This window comes from Talpa occidentalis, unplaced genomic scaffold (assembly GCF_014898055.3).
Source record: "Talpa occidentalis isolate TD23 unplaced genomic scaffold, MPIMG_talOcc4v2.1 talOcc4.18, whole genome shotgun sequence".
Taxonomy (NCBI): Eukaryota; Metazoa; Chordata; class Mammalia; order Eulipotyphla; family Talpidae; genus Talpa; species Talpa occidentalis.
This window is the reverse complement of record NW_023601851.1, coordinates 805561-828624: the sequence shown is the minus strand read 5'-3', so window position 1 is coordinate 828624 and position 23064 is coordinate 805561. Positions and strand designations below refer to the sequence as shown.

The 23064-nt window shown below is 39.1% G+C and overlaps 1 protein-coding gene across 1 annotated transcript in view; it reads left to right on the top strand.

Annotated features, from left to right (window-relative positions):
* LOC119250806 (BCL-6 corepressor-like) overlaps positions 1–23064 on the top strand; it is an 88708-nt gene that overhangs the window by 19652 nt on the left and 45992 nt on the right. The window contains 1 exon segment of the mRNA XM_037518406.1: positions 14897–15012. Within this exon segment, the coding sequence (XP_037374303.1) occupies positions 14897–15012 (116 nt within the window).

Below are 23064 nucleotides of genomic sequence, written 5' to 3'. Positions count from 1 at the left end.
GTACAGGTCCTTTACCTTTTCTGTTAGATTTATTCCAAAGTATTTGATTTTTTTTGTTTCGATAATATAAGGGATTTTTTTTATTTCTTCGTCATATTTATTGTTTGTGTATGACTTTGTTGTTGTTGTTGTTTTTTAAATAATAAATTTTATTTTTATATTCCCCATACAATTGTAACCCACCCATTCTGACCCAATCCCTCCCCTCCCGCCCCCCGCCCCCCAAAAAGTGTCTCTGGTTTATACTTTTTTGTTGATTTTGATTTTCACTTTCTTATAGTTATTCATTTTCTGGTCCCTTATTTAAGTTTTCTAGATTCCTGCTATGAGTGAGACCATCCGGTATTTTCCTTTTTCTTTTTGGCTTATTTCACTGAGCATGATCCCTTCCAGTGCCATCCATGTTGCTGCAAATTGCATGTGTTTATCTTTTTTGAATGCTGAGTAATATTCCATGGTATATATGTACCACATCTTCTTGATCCAGTCATGTATTTTGGGCATTTGGTTGTTTCCAAAGCTTAGCTATTCTAAACAGTGTTGCTATAAACATAGGGGTGCAGGTGTTCTTTGGAATTGATGTTTCTGTGTCCTTTGGGTAAATACCTAGGTGTGGAATTGCTGGGTCATATGAAAGCTCTATGTTTAGTAGGTCCAGAAATCTCCACAAAGCTCTCCATAGTGGTTGGATCAGTTTGCACTCCCACCACAGTGCAGAAGAGTTCCTTTTTCTCCACACCCTCGCCAACTTGTTGTGCTAGTTTTTTTAATATGTGCCATTCTCACTGGTGTAAGATGTATCTCATGGTAGTTTTGATTTGCATTTCCCTGATGACAAGTGTTGAACATTTTTTCATATGCCTGTTGGCCATTTGCATTTCCTCTTCAGAGAAGTTTCTTTTTAGCTCTTCTGCCCATTTTTTGACTGGATTATTTTCTCTGTTGTTGTTGAGTCTCATCAGCTCTTTGCAGATTTTTGTGATCAGTCTTTATCATTAGTGTTGGGTGCAAAAATGTTCTCCCAGTTGGTGGGGTTTCTCTTTTGTTTTTGTTATTGTCTCTTTTGCTGTACAGAAGCTCTTTAATTTGATGTAGTCCCAGCTTTTATCTTTGCCTTCACTATCACTGCTTTGGGTGATGTGTCTGTAAAGATGTCTTTGATGTGCAAATCACGTAGTGTTTCGCCTATATTTCCTTCTATATATTTTATGGTTTCAGGTCTTATGTCTAGTTCTTTATTCCATTTTGAGTTGATTTTTGTGTATGGTGTGAGGTAGTGGTCAAACTTCATTCTTTTGCATGTAGCGACCCAGTTTTCCCAGCACCATTTATTCAACAACCTTTCTTTGCTCCAGTGCATATTCTTTGCTCCGTTGTCAAAGATTAGTTGACCATAAATCTGTGGGTTTATTTCTGGATTTTCTAATCTATTCCATTGGTCTGTATGTCTGTTCTTGTTCCAATACCATGCAGTTTTGATGATTATGGCTTTGTATTATCGTTTAAAGACTGGGAGTCTGATGCCTCCATTCCCTTCTTTTTTTTTTCAGGAGAGCTTTGGCTATTTGGGGTTTTTTTGTGATTCCATATGAATTTCATCAATAATTGTTCTATTTCTTTGAAGAATGACATTGAAATTTTTATTGGAATAGCATTGAATCGGTATATTGCTTTTGGTAGAATGGCCATTTTAATAATGTTTATTCTTCCAATCCATGAGCAGGGGATGTCTTTTCATTTCTTTGTGTCTTCTTCTATTTCTTTTAACAGTGTTTCATAGTTTTCTTTGTATAGGTCCTTTACCTCTTTTGTTAGATTTATTCCCAAATATTTGATTTTTTTTGTTTCAATAATAAAAGGGATGGTTTTTTTGATTTCTTCTTCAGATTTATTATTTGTGTATAGGAAGGCTACTGACTTTTGCACATTGATTTTGTATCCTGCCACTTTACTGAACTGATTGATGAGCTGAATTAGTTTTTCTGTGGAATTTTTGGGGTTCTCTATGTATATTATCATATCATCTGCAAATAGTGATAGTTTGACTTCTTCTTTTCCTATTTGGATTCCTTGTATGTCTTTCTCTTGTCTTATTGCTCAGGCTAGGACTTCCAGTATTATATTGAAAAGCAGTGATGAGAGTGGACATCCTTGTCTTGTTCCAGAACTTAATGGAAATGCTTTCAGTTTTTCACCATTGAGAATGATACTGGCTGTTGGCTTGTCGTATATGGCCTTTATTATGTTGAGGTATGTTCCTTGTATCCCAAGAATTTCAAAGGCTTTTATCATGAATGGGTGTTGCACTTTGTCGAAAGCTTTCTCAGCATCTATTGATATTATCATATGGTTTTTATATTTCTTTTTGTTGATGTGTTGGATAACGTTGATTGATTTTCGGATGTTGAACCATTCTTGTGTCCCTGGAATGAATCCTACTTGGTTGTGGTGAATTACCTTATGGATACACTGTTGGATTTTGATAGCTAAAATTTTATTGAGGATTTTTGCATCAGTGTTCATTAGGGAGATTGGCCTATAGTTTTCCTTTTTTGTGTTGTCCTTGTTCAGTTTTGGTATTAATGTAATGTTGGCTTCATAGAACGTGTTTGGTATTGTCCCTTCCTTCTCAATTTTTTGGAAGAGTTTGTGAAGGATAGGCACTAGTTTGTTTCTGAACATTTGATAGAATTCATTTGTAAATCCATCAGGTTCTTGGCTTTTGTTTTTGGGGAGGTTTTGATTACCATTTCAATTTCGCTGCTTGTAATTGGTCTGTTTAAGTGTTCTATTTCTTCTTTATCTAGCTTTGGGTGATTGTAGAGTTGTAGGAATTTGTCCATATCCTCTAGATTGTTAAGCTTGTTTCCATATAACTGTTCATAGTAGTTACTGATTATTCTTTTGATTTCTGCTGTGTCCGTTGTGATTTCTCCTCTTTCATTGATGATCCTGTTTATTTGTGCTTTCTCCCTTTTTTCCTCTGTGAACCTGACTAGGGATTTGTCTATTTTATTTATTTTTTTTGAAGAACCAGCTCTTGGTTTAATTGATCTTTTGGATTGTTTTTTTAATTTCAATTTCATTTATTTCTGCTTTCGTTTTTATATTTCTTTTCTTCTACTGGTTTTGGGGTTTTTTTTTGTTGTTCTTATTCTAGATCTTTGAGCTTTGAGATTAGGTTGTTTCTTTGAGTTCTTTCTTGTTTTTTGATGTGAGCTTCTATTGCTATATATTTCCCTCTTATTACTGCTTTTGCTGCATCCCATACATTTAGGATATTGGTGTCCTCCTTGTCATTCAATTCAAAGAATTTTTTAATTTCTTCTTTGATCTCCTCATTAGTCCAGTGGTCTTCCAGTAATGTGGTTTTTAATCTCCATGAGGTAGGAGAGTTCCTTGCCTTCTTTTTATGGTTTATTTCTAGTTTGATGCCTTCATGGTCAGAAAAGATGGTTGGTATTATCTCAATCTTGGTTTATCTGTTGATGTTTGTCTTGTGTCCCAGTATGTGATCCATCCTGGAGAATGGTCCATGTGCACTTGAGAAAAATGTGTACTCAGATTTTTTTTGGGTTCAGTGTTCTACAGATGTCTGTTAAGCCCAAGTGCTCTAGATCCTTATTTAGAGCTTTAGTGTCTTTACTTATTTTTTGTCTTGTTGATATATTCATTTTTGATAGTGGTGTGTTGAAGTCTCCCGTGCGTATGTGTTTTCTCTGATGTCTGTTTTCAAAGATGACAATAGTTGTCTGATATATGTTGGTGCTCCTTCGTTTGGTGAGTATATGTTAATGAGTGTTATTTCTTCTTGAAGTATGTCCCCTTGATCATAATGTAGTGACCGTTGGGGTCTCTTTTTATCTTTTTGAGTTTGAAATCTGTTTTATCTGACATAAGTATAGCTGTTCCTGCTTTCTTTTTGGTCCATTTTCTTGTAGGGTTGTTTTCCATCTTTAACTTTGAGTCTATTATTATCTTTTGTAGCTAAATGTGTTTCCTGGAGACAGCAAAAGGTTGGGTTTTGTTTCTTAATCCAGCCTGCGACTCTGTCTCTTTATTGAAGAGTTTAGTCCATTACATTTAGAGTTAATATTGATATGTTAGCATCTGTATTTGCCATTGTGTTTGTCTTTCCTTTGATTTTATTTGTTCATTCTTTTAATAACTTTTTTTTTGGCCTTCTTTCATTGCTATTCATTCTTCTGAGGTTCTGGCTTTAGGATTCCTTGTAGTATTTTTTGGAGTGGGGGTTTATTCATAATGAAATTCCAGAGTTTCTGTTTGTCTGGGAAGGTCCTTATTCTTTCTTCACAGGGAAGGAGAGCTTGCGGGATAGAGTATTCTTGGTTGGCATGTGTTGTCTTGGAGTCTGTTGACTATGTCCCTCCACTCTCTGCTTTCCCGTAGTGTTTCTTCAGAGAAGTCTGATGTCAGCCTGATTGGTTTTCCTTTGTCTGTTATCTGTTTCTTCTCTCTTGTCAGCCTCATTATTTTTTCCTTGTCTTGGATTCTTGAGAGATTTACTATTATGTGTCTTGCTGTATTTTTCCTTTCATCATGGAAGTTTGGTGTTCTTCTTGCTTCTTGTATATCAATTTTCAGCTCCTTCTTCACATTTGGGAAGTTCTCTTCAATTATCTCCTGGAATATTTTCTCTGTTCCTACATCTCTCTCCTCTCCTTCTGGGATTCCTATAACTCTTATATTTCCTTTCCTCATGGAGTCAGATAGTTTCTGAAGTTTTTCTTCGGTCTTTTTCCTTCGAAATTCTCTTTCCTTTTCTGTTTTGGTTCTTTTTATTTCTGTGTCTTCCTCTATTCTGTCATCACTGCTTTTTCCCTGCGTTCTTTAGCTCTTCTGTTAATCCTTTGATCTCCTGCATTTCCTTCATTTCCCTCTTTAGGGACTCAATTTCATTCTTCTGAGCATTGTTTTCCTTAATGACTTCCATCAGTTTTTTCACCACGGCAATTTTAAATTCTTTTTCTGGATAGCTCAGAAGTTATTCCAAGTCACTGTTGTTGCAAGCTGGTGGGTGGGTTTTTTTGTGGTGTGTCTTTTTTCTAAGGTGTTGCTACTTTGCTTGTAATTTTTCTTTTCCCTGCAGTCTGTCTTCTAATTTGCCTTATGTGTTGGGACACTGTGCCACTGGTACTGGCTGGCATCTTTTTGTTGTTTTCTTTAGGGAGTTTCAGAAACTAGTAATCCAAATGAGTGAAAAACTGTTATGTCAGAAGTCTATGAGGCAGTGGAACTTTGAGTATGTTAATGGTTACTGTTACAGAATCTCTCCTCCTGTGTTTAGTTACAAATGTGCGTCTTGAAGTCCCTCAGACTTCCCTGGAGGTGGTGCAGCTGGATTGCTCTCTGGGTTCCAAATCTCTGGATCCTCCTCTGGGCTCCGACTTCCTGCCACGTGGAACCGGGCTTGCGGGGGCCTTCAGCTCACCTCTGACTGCACAGGGAATCTTCTCACTGGCTCCAAGGGGAGCCTTCTGCCAGATTCAAGCAGTCTTTATTAAAGAAAGGTCCCTGTTTGAAAATGGCACTTTGGAGACAGGCACCTTCTTCAGTGTGCCTGATCTGCCCCAGCTGTGGGTGCCTGCTCCCCATCTGGGTTCAGACTGCTGGCCAGAAGGGGCCTTGCTTGGACGAACTTTCTAGCTCACCTCTGACTCCTCTGGGAGACTTCTGCTGGTTTCAAGCAGTCTTTACTGAAGAAAGGTCCCTATTCTAAAATGGCGTGAATCAATACTTTTAAATAAGTACTTGTAGTTGTATAAGACATATTTCTTTTTTTTTAAAGATTTATTTTTATTTATTTATTTATTTATTTATTTATTTATGCAAACACTGGGTACAGTCAGAAGCGCAGGAGGGTGAGAATTCACAAGAGTCAGAGCAGAGAGCAGAGTAGAGAAGAGCAGAGCAGGCAGTCTGATGAAATACACTGCTGAGGGGAGCAGCAGGTGACAGGAGAGGTCTGCGCGCCATTTGGGACCCTCACCCTGTGGCTGGGGATCGAACTAGCACTGCAGAGGCTACAGGCAGCTTTGCAACCCAGCGCTCAACTGCTGCACCACTGGGGAGGCCCCTAAGATATATTTCTCTCACATATTATAACATCTCATCCTCCTCCAACTTCTTTGTATTTAGTTCCTATTTTATACTGAAATGTTTAAAAACCTTTTTTTCCTTTTGTCTGTATCATATAACAATTTGTGATTTACATGGAGAGTACAAAAACACCATAAAATTACAAAACTCTAACTTCTTTTTTGTTCCTGGTAATATCCATTTGTCTCTCCTTTCCATTGCCTCCTTAAACTTATATTTAAATTCCTCTAGTTAATTTTTCACTTCACTTATTGTATTTTCCAGTTTTTAATTTCTTTTTTTAATTTTCTCTCTTTGTTGATTTTCCAATTTTTTTCATACTATATTTTTGTTGTTCTCAATTTTTAACATTAGTTTTCCAGGGGCAATTTTGATTAATTACTTCTACAAATTGTTGTTTTTGTTGAAAATTGGACTTGAATTTAATAATATTGTGAGTCTAGAAATTATATTCTCCTTTCTCCAGGTTTCCTATGTTTTTGCTGTTGTTTTTGTTTAGTGATTTTTTAAATATATGTAATTGTGATCTGTATGCCAAGGATCACCCTCAGGTAAAAACTAAGTTATTTTCTGGATCTTTCACTGGATTCATGCAATTTATTTCTAATTTTCCCCAAATGTGTATCTGGTTTTGAATGTTCTCTCCTTTAAGGGTGTCTCCAAAAAATGGAAAATAGAAAAATGAAGTAGGTTAGAAGCAAAGGATCTTTAACTCCCCTAGAGAACCCTTGAAACAAAATGGGAAGGCTTGCAACGATGGGTGTAAGGACAATTAAGGCTTTTCTGCCTCTTTGTTTATAACTCTATGGTCAGAGAACAGTTACTGGATTTGTCATTCAGGTAATTTTTTGCTTCACCTGGCTCCTGAAAAGCTGCCCCAGGGAGAGGTGCCATAAAGGTGGGGCCTGGATGGTGCTGCTTTGTTATGAACTGAAATTGATAGAAGATAATTACAATTTATACCTATCCTGGAATTTGCAAGCCTCAATAGACTCCAGAGTTACAAAATAGTTATTATACATAGCTTATCCTAGGTAATAATTGTCTACATAGGGGCAGATTCATGCTGCTTCCTATTCTATAATTTTACCAGAATCCTCTGAGTAAAGCAACTCTTAATTTGGACTAATTATTTCTTTTGTTCTATGGTGAATACAACATATTATTTCTAAGTTACTGATCCCAGAAGGAAGCAAGCAGCTGAGTGACTGAAACTGTTTTCCGGTTTTGCTGCTGTTGTGGCATAGCAGAGAAGGTAAAAACCTGGAGGTGGCATCTTACTGAGATGGGAGAGTGTGGCCGTTTGTCAGGTTATTTGACTACTGCAGCTGTTGTTTTGAGAGTCGCTTGTCTGGTGCTGTGTTGGGCATCTCATCAGGTCATAAGCATCTCTTCTTGTGTCTTCTGCTTTCTTGTGAGTTGGAGCTTGACTTATTGTCTCACTGCTGCCTGTCCACAGTGGCAGTCACTGGACACATGACCCATTGTTTGGCAGAGAAATTCTGCGTCCTCAGTGGTGGGAAGATGCCATTTAACAGCTTTTGTTTAGGACTGAAAAACACTGGACACAGCTTTGAGTGTCCAGTTAAACAGTCATTTTGGCCTCAATAACTCTTTATTTTTCCCTGGTTTGTTAAATAAATCCCTTTGTTGTTGTTCTCTGAACTTGAGTAGTCTTACAATTGTGTATGTGGATAAAAAACTCAGTGATCATTGGGCTGGCCGGCAGGGCATACCTCGGGTACAGCAGAGTGAGCTTCAGACTTGCCATTTTAGAATAGGGATCTTTCCTTCAACCGAGACTGCTTGGAACTGGGGGAGGGCTGCCCCACAGCCAGAGGTGATCTGGGAAGCCTCCACTCGCCAGGCCCTGCCTGGCCACCAGCTGTTGCAGCCTAGAGGTGGATAGGGCTGGCCACTGGGACAGACCACAGGTGCAGCAAAGTGTACTTCGGACTCACCATTTTAGAATAGGGATCTTTCCTTCAACCCAGACTGCTTGGAACTGGGGAAGAGCTGCCCCCACAGCCGGAGGTGAACTGAAGGCCCCCACAGGTCAGGTCCTGCCTGGAAGGCAGTTGGAGCCCAGCAAGCAATCCAGTCACCCCACCTCCAAGGCAGTCTGTGGGACCTCAAGACACACCTTGGGAATCAAGCAAATACAGAAGGAGGAGATATTCTAGATAGCAACCAATAACATATTCACAGTACCACTGCCCTACTGGGCTTATGGCATAAGAGTATTTGACTTGATTGGACCACCAGTTTCTGACATCCCAGAAACAGCACACCAAAGAGATGCCAGCCAGTACCAATGACATAGTGTTCCAATGCATAGGACAAATGAGAAAACAAGCAGCATGAAGAAGAAAACTACAGGAAACCAAGCAAGTCCTCAGGGAAAAGACATACCACAAAAAAAAAAAAAAATCACCCATCAGATTGCAACATCAGTGACTTGGAAGAACTTCTGAACCTCCCAGAAAGAGAATTTAAAGTTGCCATGATTGAAAAAAGTGAAATAAGTCATAAAGGAATACAATGATAAGGGAAAAATAACCAATGATCAGAAGAATGAAATTGAGTCCCTAAAGAGGGAAGTGAAAGAAATGCAGGAGATCAAAGGATTAATGGAGGAGCTAAAGAACTCTGGGAAAAGCAGTGATAGCAGAATAGATGAAATGGAAAAATGAATAAGTACTCTCAAAGACACAGAAATAAAAAGAACCAAAACAGAAAAGGAAAGAGAAGTACGAATGAAAAGAATGAACAAAGACTTCAGGAATCTGACTCCATGAAGAAAGGAAATATAAGAGTTATAGGGATCTCAGAAGGAGAGAAGAGAGACATAGGAACAAAGAAAATATTCAAGGAAATAATTGAAGAGCACTTTCCAAACATGAAGAAGAAGCTGAAAATAGTATACAAGAAGCAAGAATACCAAATTTCCATGATGAAAGAAAAAATATAGCAAGACCATTAATAGTAAAGCTCCCAAGAATCCAAGAGAAGAAAAAAATAATGACGCCAACAAGAGGAAAGGATCAGATAACATTCAAAGGAAAACCAATCAGGCTGACATCAGACTTCTCCAAAGAAACACTATGGGCAAGGAGAGAGTAGAGGGACATAGTCAACAGATTCCAAGAAAACAGATGCCAACCAAGAATATTCTATCCCGCAAAGCTCTCCTTCCTCTATGAAGAAAGAATAAGGACCTTCCTAGACAAACAGAAACTCCGGAGTTTCATCATGAATAACCCCCACTCCAAAAAATACCACAAGGAGTCCTAAAGCCAGAACCAACAGAGGGATGAATAAGAATGATCTAAGACCAAAAAAATTATTAAAAAAATAAATAAAACCAGAGAAAAGACAAACACAATGGTAGATACAGATGCTAACATATTAATATTAATTCTAAATATAAATGGACGAAACTCTTCGATAAAAGGACACAGTCACAGGCTGGATTAAGAAACAAAACCCAACCATTTGCTGTCTCCAGGAAACTCACATAACTAGAAAAGGTAAAAATAGACTGAAAGTGGGCCTCCCTGGTGGTGCAGCAGTTGAGTGCTGGATTGCGAAGCTGCCCGCAGCTTTTGCAGTGCTGGTTTGATCCCTGGCTGCTCCCCGGCCACCAGGGGAGGGTCCCACATGGCGGGCAGACCTCTCCTGCCACCCGCTGCTCCCCTCACCAGTGTACTTCTGTCCTTCTGCCTGCTCTGCTCCCCGCCCTGGCTCTGGTAATTCTCTCACCCTCCTGCACTTCTGCCTGTACCCAGTGCTTGTATAAATAAATAAATAAATAAATCTTTAAAAAAAAAATTGACCCTTCAAAAAAAAAAAAAAACTGAAAGTAAAAGGACGGAAAAAAATTCTACAAGCAAATGGACCAAAAAAGAAGGCAGGAATAGCTATACTTATATCAGATTAAAAAGAGATTTCAAACTCAAAAAGGTAAAAAGACAACCCGACAGTCACTACATTATAATCAAGGGGACAATATTTCAAGAAGAAATAACATTCATTATCATATACTCACCAAATAAAGGAGCACAAAAATATATCAGACAACTATTATCATCTGAAAACAGACATCAGAGAAAATACATATGTATTAAGAGACTTCAACACACCACTATCAACAATGGATAGATGAAAGAGACAAAAAGCAGTAAGGACACTAAAGTTTTAAATAAGGATCTAGAGCTCATGGGCTTAACAGACATCTAAAGAACATTAAGGCCCAAAAAATATGAGTGCACATTTTTCTCAAGTGCACACAGATCATTCTCCAGGACTGATCACATACTGGGACACAAGACAAACATCAACAGATACACCAAGACTGAAATAATACCAACCATCTTCTCTGAGCATGAAGGCATCAAACTAGAAATAAACCATAAAAAGAAGGCAAGATACTCTCCTACCTCATGGAGATTGAAACCCACACTATTGGAAGACCACTGGATTAATGAGGCGGTCAAAGAAGAAATTAAAAATTACTTTGAATTGAATGACAAGAAGGACACTAATTTCCTAAATGTATGGGATGCAGCAAAAGCAGTAATAAGAGGTAAATACATAGCAATGCAGGCTCATATTAAGAAACAATAAAGAACTCAAAGGAACAACGTAATCTCGAAGCTCAAAGAACTAGAAAAAGAAGAACAACAAAACCCTAAAACAAGTAGAAGAAAAGAAATGATAAAAATCAAAGCAGAAATAAAAGAAAACAAAACTAAATAAATAATCCAAAAGATAAATGAAACCAAAAGTTGGTTCTTAGGGCCTCCCCAGTGGCGCAGTGGTTGAGCGCTGGGCTGCGAGACTACCCGCAGCCTCTACAGCACCAGTTTGATCCCCGGCTGCTCCCCAGCCACCAGAGGAGGGTCCCACATGGTGCGCACACCTCTCCTGCCATCCCCTGCCCCTGTCAGCAGCATACTTCTGTCCTTCTGCCTGCTCTGCTCCCTGCTCTGGCTCTGGTGAATTCTCTCATCCTCCCGCGCATCTGACTGTACCCAGTGCTTGTATAAATACATAAAAATAAATCCTAAAACAAACAAACAAACAAACAAAAGTCGGTTCCTCAAAAAAAAAAAAAAAAATAGACAAACCTCTACCCAGGCTCACAAAGGAAAAATGGGAGAAAGCACAAATAAATAAGATCATAAATGAAAGAGGAGAAATCACAACGGACACAGCAGAAATCAAAAGAATAATCAGAAACTAGTATGAACAGTTATATGAAGAAGAAAAAATCAAGAAAACCATCCCTTTTATTATTGAAACAAAAAAATCAAATACTTGGGAATAAACTTATCAAAAGACGTAAAGTACCTATGCAAAGAAAACTATAAAACACTATTTAAACAAATAGAAGAAAACACAAAGAAATGAAAAGACATACCCTTCTCCTGGGTTTTAAGAATTAACATCAAAATGGCCATCCTATCATAAGCAATTTACAGAATCAATGCCATTCCAATAAAAATTTCAATGACATTCTTCAAAGAAATAGAGCAAATATTTATGAAATTCATATGGAGAGAGACACCAAAACCCCCGAATAGCCAAAGCTCTCCTGAAAAAAAAAAGAAGGCATCACACGCCCAAACTTCAGACTACAAAGCCATACTACTTCATACTACAAAGCCATAATAATCAAAACTGCATGGTATTGAAATAAGTCAGACACATAGAGCAATGGAACCGAATAGAAAATCCAGAAATAAACCTACAGATTTACGGTCAACTAATCTTTGACAAAGGAGCAAAGGATATGCACTAGAGCAAAGAAAGTTTGTTCAATAAATGGTGCTGGGAAAACTGGGTTGCCACATGCAAAAGAATGAAGCTTGACCACTACCTCACACTGGTACAAAAACCAACTCAAAATGGATTAAAGAACTGGGCATGAGACCTGAAACTATAAAATACATAGAAGGAAATACAGGGGAAACACTACATGACATGTACCTCAAAGACATCTTTACAGATACATCACCCAAAGCAGTGATAGTGAAGGCAAAGACAAACAGCTGGGACTACGCAAATTAAAGAGCTTCAGCACAACAAAAGAGACAGCAACCAAAACAAAGACACATCCCACCAATTGGGAGAAAATTTTTATACACAACACTAACAATAAAGGACTGATGACAAAAATCTGCAAAGAGTTGATGAGACTCTGCAAAAACAAAGTAAATAATCCAATCATAAAATGGGCAGAAGAGCTAAAAAGAAACTTCTCCAAATAGGAAATGCAAATGGCCAACAGGCATATGAAAAAATATTCAACATCACTGGTGATCAGGGAAATGCAAGTGAAAACTACAATGAGATACCATGTTACACCAGTGAGAATGGCACATATTTATAAAAATAGCAACAACAAATGTTGGTGAGAGTGTGGAGAAAAAGGAACTCTCCTGCACTGTTGGTGGGAGTGCAAACTGGTCCAACCACTATGGAGAGCTGTGTGGAGATTTCTGGACCTACTAAACATAGAGCTTCCATATGATCCAGCAATTCCACTCCTAGGTATTTACCCAAAGGACACAGAAACATCAATTCCAAAGAGCACCTGCACACCTATGTTTATAGCAGCACTGTTTACAATAGCTAAGCTTTGGAAATAGCCCAAATGCCCCAAAATAGATGACAGGATCAAGAAGATGTGCTACATATACACCATGGAATATTACTCAGCAATCCAAAAAGAATAACTCATGCAATTTGCAACAACAAATGGATGGAGCTGGAAGGGATCATATTCAGTGAAATAAGACAGAAAGAAAAAGAAAAATACTGGATGATCTCACTCATAGCAGGAATTTAGAAAACCTAAAACCTAAATAAGGGAACAGGAAAAAGACTATACTAAAGAAAAAATCAAAATCAACAAGCAACTATAAACTAGAGACACATTGAGGGTAGGGGAGAAGATGAAGGATTAGGTCAAAATAAGAGGGGTGGAACTGTATGGGGAATATAATGAGAATGAAAATGCATACATTGTGCTAAAATGAAAATGATGTAAGAATTATATAAAATAAAATATATTAATTTAAAAAAAACTCAGTGATCACTAAACTATTAGGGCAGTGTCCTTGGCCCTGTATCAAATCTACAGAAATCCACTGCTGAGGGTAGCAGCAGGCAAGACTGGAGAGTTCAGCTGCACCATGTAGATCAACTCCCTGGACTGCAATAGAACTGGTTCTGCATGTCTGGTGAGAGTTTGATAGCGCTTAGACTTTAGCGCTAATCATGGTGGAGGTCTTCTTCCCATGTTTTGTACCTTGTTTCTAACAAGCAGTCTTACCTAACTAAATTTAGAACTATTGATAATTAATTTAAAAAGTCTAAGAATCTGAAAGAGATAAAGAAAAACTTTGCATTTAAATTTCCTTTAAGTTCTATTTATTTCTTTTTGGGTTTTGATTGCCTTATGATTTTTTTTAATTCCAGGGAATTGGGCAATACAATCACAAGAGGTGAAAGAGAAATTTTAATTGGAACTGTGTGCACTGAATGAAGAGGAGGCAGACTCAGTTTTTAAAAGGAGGAATGGCTTCGAAAGCAAGTTATAGTAATGTCCAAGTTAATAGGTAGTCTGTGGCAACATTTTTTTGTCCCTTGTTAAGTGTACCTTGGAGTCTTTCTGTGTTATAGCTCTTTTGTGAATCAATTTTAATTTCAGGACTTTGAAAATTAGATACATACTTGTGCAGGTCATCCTTTTTTCTTTCTTCCCCTGCTTTTTTCTGGAAGCAGCAATGATTAGTATAAGGGTGAGTTCTTTAGATTTTTTTTTTTTTTTTGTGACTGCAAACTGTGGAAAGTGGATGTGAGTAGAAGAGTTCAAGAAATTAGAAGTTGTATGTAATGTTGTGAAAATGGAACACATGACGTGTGTTAATGCAGTTTAGTGGGTTCCCTTAAGTTCATAAATGGTCAGGGTTTCCCTACATGAAAGCAGGTAGTGGTAAGATTATTTGTTCTTTTGAATATAAGAAGGCACCATGGAAAGAAGTGTTGCTACATTTAAAAACAAAAAAACAGAGGTGTGCTCTGTTATTGTGAATATTGTTGTGTGTGTTCAGTGTATATCATTTAAGTGGTTGAATATAAATGGCATTAGAGAAAGTTTTATAACAAAATAATTTGATGTTTGGATTTGTTATCGCATTTTTTAAAAATAGGAGTTAAGCACCCTCAGCGAGGCAAGAAAAAGATATGCATATTTATTATGGTATGTAGTTGAAAGTGCACTCAATTTTGTGACTAGTAGTGAAGTAGATGGGTTGTCCTGTGAGGTACTTATCAACCAAGGATGTTTTGCATTCTATTTGTAGGAAAGTGTAACAAAGATTTAACTGTTAGTTATTGTGGATGTGAAAGAGTAGAATTATTTTATGATTTGGGGAAAAAAAACAAGCTCTTTGCTGAGAAGAAAACGGAATGAGTGCTGTTAACCTATTTCTGGTGTTTGTTGAACGTCGCCTGTGGTGTATACTAAATAAAACTGTAGGGTTTTTTTTTTGTTGTCTATGTTGATTTGATTGTTTTTAAATGGTATGGATCACTTTAAACAAGGGGAGAGACAGTGAAGGGTATCGGAGTCTTATGCGGAACATGGGAACTTTGTCTTGTACTTCCGGGTCTAGTTGTTCACCCGGTCTGTAGCCCCGCCCCCAGCACTGCTTGAGATGCGCGGGAGAAGCTTAACTCGCGTGAGTTGAACTGCGGCCCGGCACAGGTAGTACGTCGCCACCACGTACATACCACCAGCATTTTACAAGTGGAAGTTTCTATGTCACTGTTGTAACCCAAAAAGTTGTTCCTCACCAAGAGAAGCAGAAGAAAAGCTGCAAGGTCGGTAAACCATCAACCAGAAAAATTAGAAAATGAGAAATGCCTGCGAAGGGTGAGAACTTAAGGCGGAAATCCGGTCTTACCATCCCTACTCCTTCTGCTGCAATTTTTAAAAAATACGGCCAAAAATGAGCGAAACTTATAAGTAACCAGGGTATGGAGTTCTGGTGGGCAGGGTGTTGTCTGCGTAGTGCCTGTTTGGTGTTTGGGGAACCTGTGGACACTCAAGTGCTAAAAGGCCCCTCAGCGAAGGGTGTTTGGAGGTAGGGTTCAACGCGCAGCTACTCACACTCCTACTTAATCATACAAACAACCGGAAACCCTGACCAGAGGTAACTGCCACCGAGATTTACATCTTTGACTAGATAGAGGTTTTATGCTAATTGTGGTTCTCTATGGGGTTTTTAAAAGCTCAGGGATGGGCCTCCCTGCTAGCACAAGGGCTTAAGCACCGAAATCCACAGCCTCTACAGCACGAGTTCCATCCCCGGCCAGCCAGGGAGCTACCCACATGGCGCGAAAGACCTCTCCTGTGTCCCCGCTGCTCCCCTCAGTGGTATACTTTAACCTTCTCCCACAGTAAATTTTACTGCTCCCCACTGTTTCTGATGAATCCTCTCACCCTCTGCATTTCTGCCCTCCACCCCAGTGCTTGTATAAATAAAATAAATCTTAAAAAAAAAAAAAAGTAATAAAGTAAAAACCTCGGAAATTCTTACTGTGTAGCTGTTTAAGCCCTCATTAATACTTACTCAGCTTAAGCGCTGTGGGCACCTCTAACAGCCACCGTGGAAGTCTCAGTCGCCCATATCTACATGGGCATGAGGGTATTTGTGTGCTCTATGTGACGGAAGGGAGTAAAGCTAATAAACTAGGACGGCGCACCGAGCTGACGTACGCAGTTTTCTAATATCCATAAGCTTGCAAAGGGTCGAGCCACAATTCCTGGAAGCCTGGAAACGCAGGCGGCCCTCCCTTCGTGAATCATTTTCCCACACCTTTCACCCGAAGGATGACTTAACACTCTGGGCGCCAAATTCTTCTGGCAGCGACAACAGTTTGACTGCAGTAGGTATCCAAGCGTTCTACTTGAGGGTGGAGGTTACGGGGTAGCCGGGCGGGCGAAGGGAAAGCAAATAAAATGTACATTAGGCACGTTGAGACTTTGACGTTCAGAAACCTGACATGCTTTTAGCACCAAGGAAAACCAAAACTGCGTTCTTCTGTAGACACTGGATAAGAGCCGCAGCACGGGGAAATTTCGGCGAGGTGTACATGGCAATGGAGAGCCGCACTGAGGCAGGAAACGTAGAGGAAGCTACTGAGCATCCTTCCCACCCTACCTCCAGCACCGGGGAGCTGCTGGCGCTGCCAGCTAACTCCCTTACTAAAAAAAAGGGTCATCCACTCCCCAACTCGGTCCACAGTCCACCAATCTACTAGACTAACTCCAAGCTACGAGTTTGACAACAATAATCTAAAGATACGACGAGCAATTTTTAAAAAGACACAGAAACAAAACATTGAGATTAAAAATAATGTATTTAACTACAAAAAAAAAAAAGTGGCGAGGAGCTAAGCACAGTAAATTTTACCGCATTCCATGTTTCCTTGTCCTTACCGCGCTAGTTAATAGTCCCCTTTTCCCAGCATTTCTCCCTCAAACCTCCCTTCAGGACAGCAACCTTTTGCTCACTCCACTTTTCGCCTTCTCGTAACTCCCTAGAAATAGGCAGTCCCTGTTGAATATCTTGGAATATATTTAGCCTTTGGGCTGAGTGTGGGAATGAGCATAGTACGGTGCACATACTCACATCCTCCAGGTCTGACAAACACTGTCATGACTGAAAATGCAGCCCCTGGAGCAACCTTGCGTGAGCTGAGTGTTGGAAAGCTGGTGTGCGGCTTTCCTAAGGACCGGGTCATCGCGATGTTGACTAATTTGCAGGAGAGAATCTGGTTGTAATCTTGGACTGCTGCCACATGTGAAGAGGACAGAGGGTTTTCTGCTTTCTTTTTATTCTGTGGGGAGAACTCTAAAAACAGTGCAGCACCCTTCCTTGCTTTTTGGTAGGCTACTGCTTCCAGCTGGCAGAGACCAGCAGGATATTCCTCCTTATACCCCAGCATTCACTGTGTAAATTTCCAGGCAAGATCCTCACTGTTCCAAAATGTGAATGAATTTACACACACACACTCCACGTTCTCCCCACCCCACCAAGTACTAGGAAACAACACACAAGGAGGTTAGTACTAGGGTGGTTCTCCTGTGGATTACAGCTATATATAAGTATTCTTTTAAGGTTGTATCCTCTGGCATTGCTGGTTTGCTAGTTTATTTGTATGTCTGTTTCAGATACTAGCCCCAGGTGGCGGTAGAAGTGTGTGGTTCAGAAAAAAGAGCAGGACTTGGGGTGGGGAAAGTGGTGTCTGGGCAGTGAGCAGCAGAGACCATCGTTATTGTAGCAGATAACTGTCTTGGGCTCACTAATGTAGTTCCTTTACTATCTTGTAGGCCAGGGAATTAGCCTTGTAGGTACGACTTAAGATATTATTGATGACCATTTTTCTCAAATGTCTGCTATCCCCAACTAGTGCATGAGCACCTTCGTTAGTCTGTCAGCCCAGGAAGGATGGCTTTTGAGGAATGGCTAAGGTCAAAGTTGGAATGGAGCAGAGTTATTAAATAGTAATTAAAATTGAGGACTGTATTTGAAAACAAACTTTAAAAATAAATAAACACACTTTAAATCGATATTTTCAGAGAGTACCAATGTATATTTTGAGATTAGACTAAGGGTGGATTATCTTTATTTCATTCTAGAAAAAGCTTGTAAAAGTGAAAATAAAGAAATAACTTCACCCAGAAGGTGTGACGTATGGCCAACACAGACAAATTTCAATATATTGGACATATGACACTCAAGAGTCTGAAAATGATGCTGTGTGTGTTTGATTATATTACTAACAAAATTCAGTATTTGGAAGCATTGTTAATGTTCCATTATGAAATAGTGATTTTCAGAATTTGAGGTTTGAATGATACTGTGTTTTACCATGCTTTTTTCTATGGTTAGCTGCATTTCCAAGTGTGTGTGCTCTTTATTTTGGACACGTAACAAGGTAGAAAAAAGTTGAAGAAATGTATAATTACTGCATAGTCCAGATTCAACCTGAGGGTTGTCTGCGTGTTGTAAGCTGCTTTTTCACATATTGGCAGAGCCTGACATGGAAAGGGGATCCTGAGGGCTTTCAGTGCTATTTGAGAACTGATTAATGTATTCTTAATAGCTGATCTTGAGATCAGTGCATTCTGCAGTTTAGTGGGGATTCACTATGACTTTTAGGTTGGGAGTCGAATATTTGCCTGCTCATTACCTGTGCCTAGTGCCCCACATACTCTGCTGAGAAGAGTGGGGCTATGAAGTGAAGGGCTGTTGCCTTTTGGCATCAGTAAGGCTACTGAACTTTGCCTTTGGTACTTTGCAAAGTCACTGCCATGTAGAAAGAGTTGAGTCTTTTAGATGATGAATCTCTGGTTCTCTGGTTCTCTTTATTCATTGCCATTTCCTTAGTTAAATTCATGTTCTCTAAGCATGATGCCTGTGGTGCCTACCTTAGTTGGGAGTTAGACAAGGTTTTTGGTTTTGCTTTTCTCTTTAAGGAATTCCTAGAATACAGAGATTTAGGCTGTGCACCATCAGTCAAACTGCCTGTAGCCAGAGGAACAAGGAGAGACCACTGACTGAGCTGGAGTAGCTTTTGTCCAACTTAGACACACACCCCTTTTGTGAGGCTCAGAACATTGAGAGTAGTAGGGCCTATGGACATTCTCCAGGACTTCAAAGTTATGTTGGTGTGGTTAAGATAGATCTGTCTTGATAGAATGAAAACTCTATCCTGATAGAAGAAAGGCGAGAGAAGGAAGATGGAAGGTGAAAGAAAGATACAGAGGTGCTTTCAGTTTTGATTGCAGATTAGCTAACCTTTGAGATCTCATGAAGATAAGTGGAAGGGAAGGGATTAGGGGCATCTTTCCTCAAAGTCCTCTAATGTAATGGACTAGTTAAGGAACAATGGACAAGTTTATGGACAAGTTAAGGAATTCTCTCAGGAGGGCAAGACAATTCACCAAAGTCCAAGCACAGAACAGAACAGAGTGACGAAATACACTGCTGAGGGGAGCAGCGGGCGGTAGAAGAGGTCTGCGTGCCATGTGGGACCCTCGCCCTGGGGCCAGGGATCCAACCAGTGCTGCAGAGGCTGCGGGCAGTTTGGCAGCCCAGCAGTCAACCGCTGCACCACCAGGGGAGGCCCAAGAACCTACTCTTTTCCTTTCTTTTATGCTCAGATTATGGTGTATCCAGGTTTATTCTTTGACAAGGAAAAACTAGAGGATCTAGTTTGACTAGATTAATGTTAAACCATATTGTTGTATAAGAAGCTCTTATTAGGGCCCTCTGTGTCAACAGAATTCCTTAGTCCAATTTTTTCAGGAGAACCTAACCCCAACATTCAGGTCAGTGTGTATTGGTAGACATTGGAGAGAGCATAAGAGTCCTTCAGTATAGTTGGTGTAAATTTAACATATCTTTAACCATGACTTTCTGGGGAGACAGAATAGGAGTTGAAGATTGGTGACTGGGTACTTTGAAATGAAAAATGTTTTGTTCTAAAAACAATATTCTGGTACAGATATTTGACATTACTGAGTGGATTACATTTTATAGATCCTAGAAATAAAATCTCTTTTGCCTTTGCAGACCCATGTTGTTCTAACTTGGAAATGTAACATATATATTAGAGAGAAAAGCAAAAAAAACAAAACAAAAACAAAAACAGTAAGGACTTAGGGAGGGAACTGCATATGCTAGGAATATTCAGATCAAGAAAACAATCTGATTAATATGTGCTCAAATTAAGACATTTGTACTCATACATTCATATATAACTAGAGGAAACTAGCCAACTGACCAGCATAAACACCAGAGCTATAAATTATGTGTCTATTTTGACAAAACACAGGATTTTGTTGAGACTAGGCAGAACTTTTATAGGACAGAAACCCATTTAAAGGTGTTAAGAAAGTCACTTTCACCAGAAAATATATTCATTTACAAATTTGCTTACAGACTGCATGACAAAAACTTCCTACTGCCTCGGGATAATTTTCTGCTGAGGGAGACCCAGACTAACAGGGAAGCATTCACCACACAACCATATTCCCACACTTTGCAGTGAAATAAAACTTAATACCTAATTATAGTTAGATGGCCCTTAATTGCTGTGATTACTTACCAGCTTTGTCATGAAGTTGGAAATAAGGTATGTGTTAAAAACTACAGAGGATTGCTAAGAGATCTTGAGTCTCAATGTTGAATAAATATATGATCATGGAAAAAGAGGATTATCTTTCTACTTTATGGTAGACCGGAATGAGTGTTCTTTGTGGTCCTATTGCTCAAATAGTACACAATCAAGTAGAGAGGGAAGACAGAATTGAAAGGACAGGGGCACTAGGAAGAAAAGGGAATGATGCCGTCATTTTAGGAAGATTTGATTTCTTTCTTGGTGGAGGAGATCAGTCAAGGTTAGTATGTGCAGGATGGATTAGCAAGCTTCTTGGTGGCCCTACATAATCTTTGGATATCTGGGAGTATTGACTTGGTGCTTTCTGAATCCATTCTAGGATTCTAGCTTTTTTTGGGCACATGTACTCCAGTGCAACCCTTGGTGACCCTCTAATAGAATCTAAGGTCAAAGTCCTGTGGGAACTTAGTACCTACTTAAGGAACATCCAGCATCCCTGAAAAGAAAAAATTAGACCTTTTATGTGGCCAGTATAACCAGGTGCTACAGCTCCTGGGTCAAGACTTCAGCCATACTTCCCATCCTTTGACATATAACCACACCCATCTCCTGGTGTGGCACTGGGGCAGAAAAACTTTCTCTCAAGAGAGAAGGATCTTCTCATTAAAGGACATTCTCACTGCTTAGGAGTCTGATGAGGTTGTCTCCCAGGCCTTTTGTGGAGATCCAGGCTAGCTATGGTCTTTGCATGTGTTTATGACCTTTGGACTTATATCTTCTTGCAAAGTAAGGTCTCAGTGTTGAACATGGGAATTAGAAGTAGTGATTGCTGAAGTGATGACTTAGAAGCCTGTTGACCTGAAGCAATATAGTTTTTGCTGATTTTCCTTTGTCCCTGTGGAAGGTTATCTCTTTGTTGTTGTTGAGTAAGATAAGGTATTGGAGGGCATCAGGGTGTTTGTTTGTTTTTGGTGTCTTCCTCATCCTGTGGCCAAATGTACCCCCACACCCCCCCCTTTTGTACTCCTATATAGACTAAACAGGAAGTCTGCTGGAAGATCATGGCAGATAAAATATAATTTGTGAGTTAAATGAGTGTAGGTGGACAATGATTAAATTGCATTGATAAGGAGCTCAGCCAGAATCTACACAGTACTTGTCACATTGCTTTACATACTAAAGGGAGGCCTGCTTAAAACTGATTAAGTTTATTACTGTAAAGACCTTGGGGATTTCTTTTTCTTGTTAATTGGGTTAGAATAGTTTGCTACCAACACTTTGATCCATCCAGCCATGGAGAGCCTTGCAAGCATGGTATCCCCTAATAGTGCTTTCACATATCTAGAACCTAGGCATCACCAAGAGTCATAGGGAAATCTGAGGGGATAGATAGGTATACCTACATCTATCAATACCCACAGAGCCCATCTGAAGACAGATTCAACTGTGAAGCCAGTAATGTGATGTGAGTAATTCCCAGAGCATCTGAAAGCCTGGGAAATTAGGCATGGGACAATAAATGATAATGGCTAAGGGCTAAAGGTTTGCCTCCCTAGACCTCATGATTTTTTTTTTTTAAACTCCTTTCAGGCAAGTTTAGGGAAGGAAGGCATATGTTACTTTGTTTGCAGAATTGACTTTGTATGGCTTAATGCCTTTCTCCCTAATCTCTACTCATCTACTATAGTTTTGTTTAAAATTTAGGGATGATATAAGTGCTTTTTGCAAAGTTTTTATTGGTGGTGTTTTATGTAAGTAACTTATTCCTTTATATGGCAAAACGTGGAAGACAAAACCTAACTCACAGTAGTGAAATAGAGTAACTCTGAATACTTGGTTTACCTATTCCTGTCTGTTTTGGAGTAATGTGGTTGAGGAAAGTGCAGCTTTATCAGAAGCAATGATGTTATACCAGTATATTTTGCAGTGGGAAGAAGTTAGCATTTAGAGGGAAATTGTGTAAGACTGTGAGTAGACCAGAAGATTACTGATGTACAGGAAATTCAATTTAAGGTTGCTTGTGAATGGAGTTATTAGGATTTACTATGTCCTTTTAAACCTAAATTTAGATGGGATAGTACCAATGAAAACTTCCAAATTGTTTCACGGAGGCACTATGTGGAAAAATTAGGGCAACAGTAGACTCCCCTCTGCAGCCTCAGATGTAGTTTCAACATGGCTTATTTTGTTAGCTGTGTAACTGAGAAGGCAAATTATTTTTGTCTTTTAGCTTAAGTGTTAAGAAGGAGATGATCTATTACAGAAGACAGAAGTGCTGTGGTTTCTTTGATAGGGGTTACAAATGGATGCTGTAGGGGCTCAGTGGTTTTCAATAAAGTCTGCTACAGGTTACTACTGTATATTGATTTTGTGTTTTAAAAAAGTTAGTGGCATGAAAAGAAAATTTTGTCCATATTCTTTGAAAACAACCATTAACTGGTGGGCGTCATGAAACACTGTTTTACCTTCTGGATGGAAACAGACCTGCAGACATTTTATGTTTGTTTGTTTGTTTGTTTGTTTTGTTTGTTTTTCCTCACAAACCATAGAAGAAAGAAGGGATTTCTTACTCTAATTAATAATTTCCAAATGCTATTGTATACATACACATCTGAGTGAGATCTCTTGCAAAAAGGCTCTTGTTAAGCTTTTTGTCCCCACCCCATCTATATCCCACCTCTCCTTAAGATGAACCTATTGCTATAAATCAACAGACTGTATGTAATGTGTAAAATAGTAATA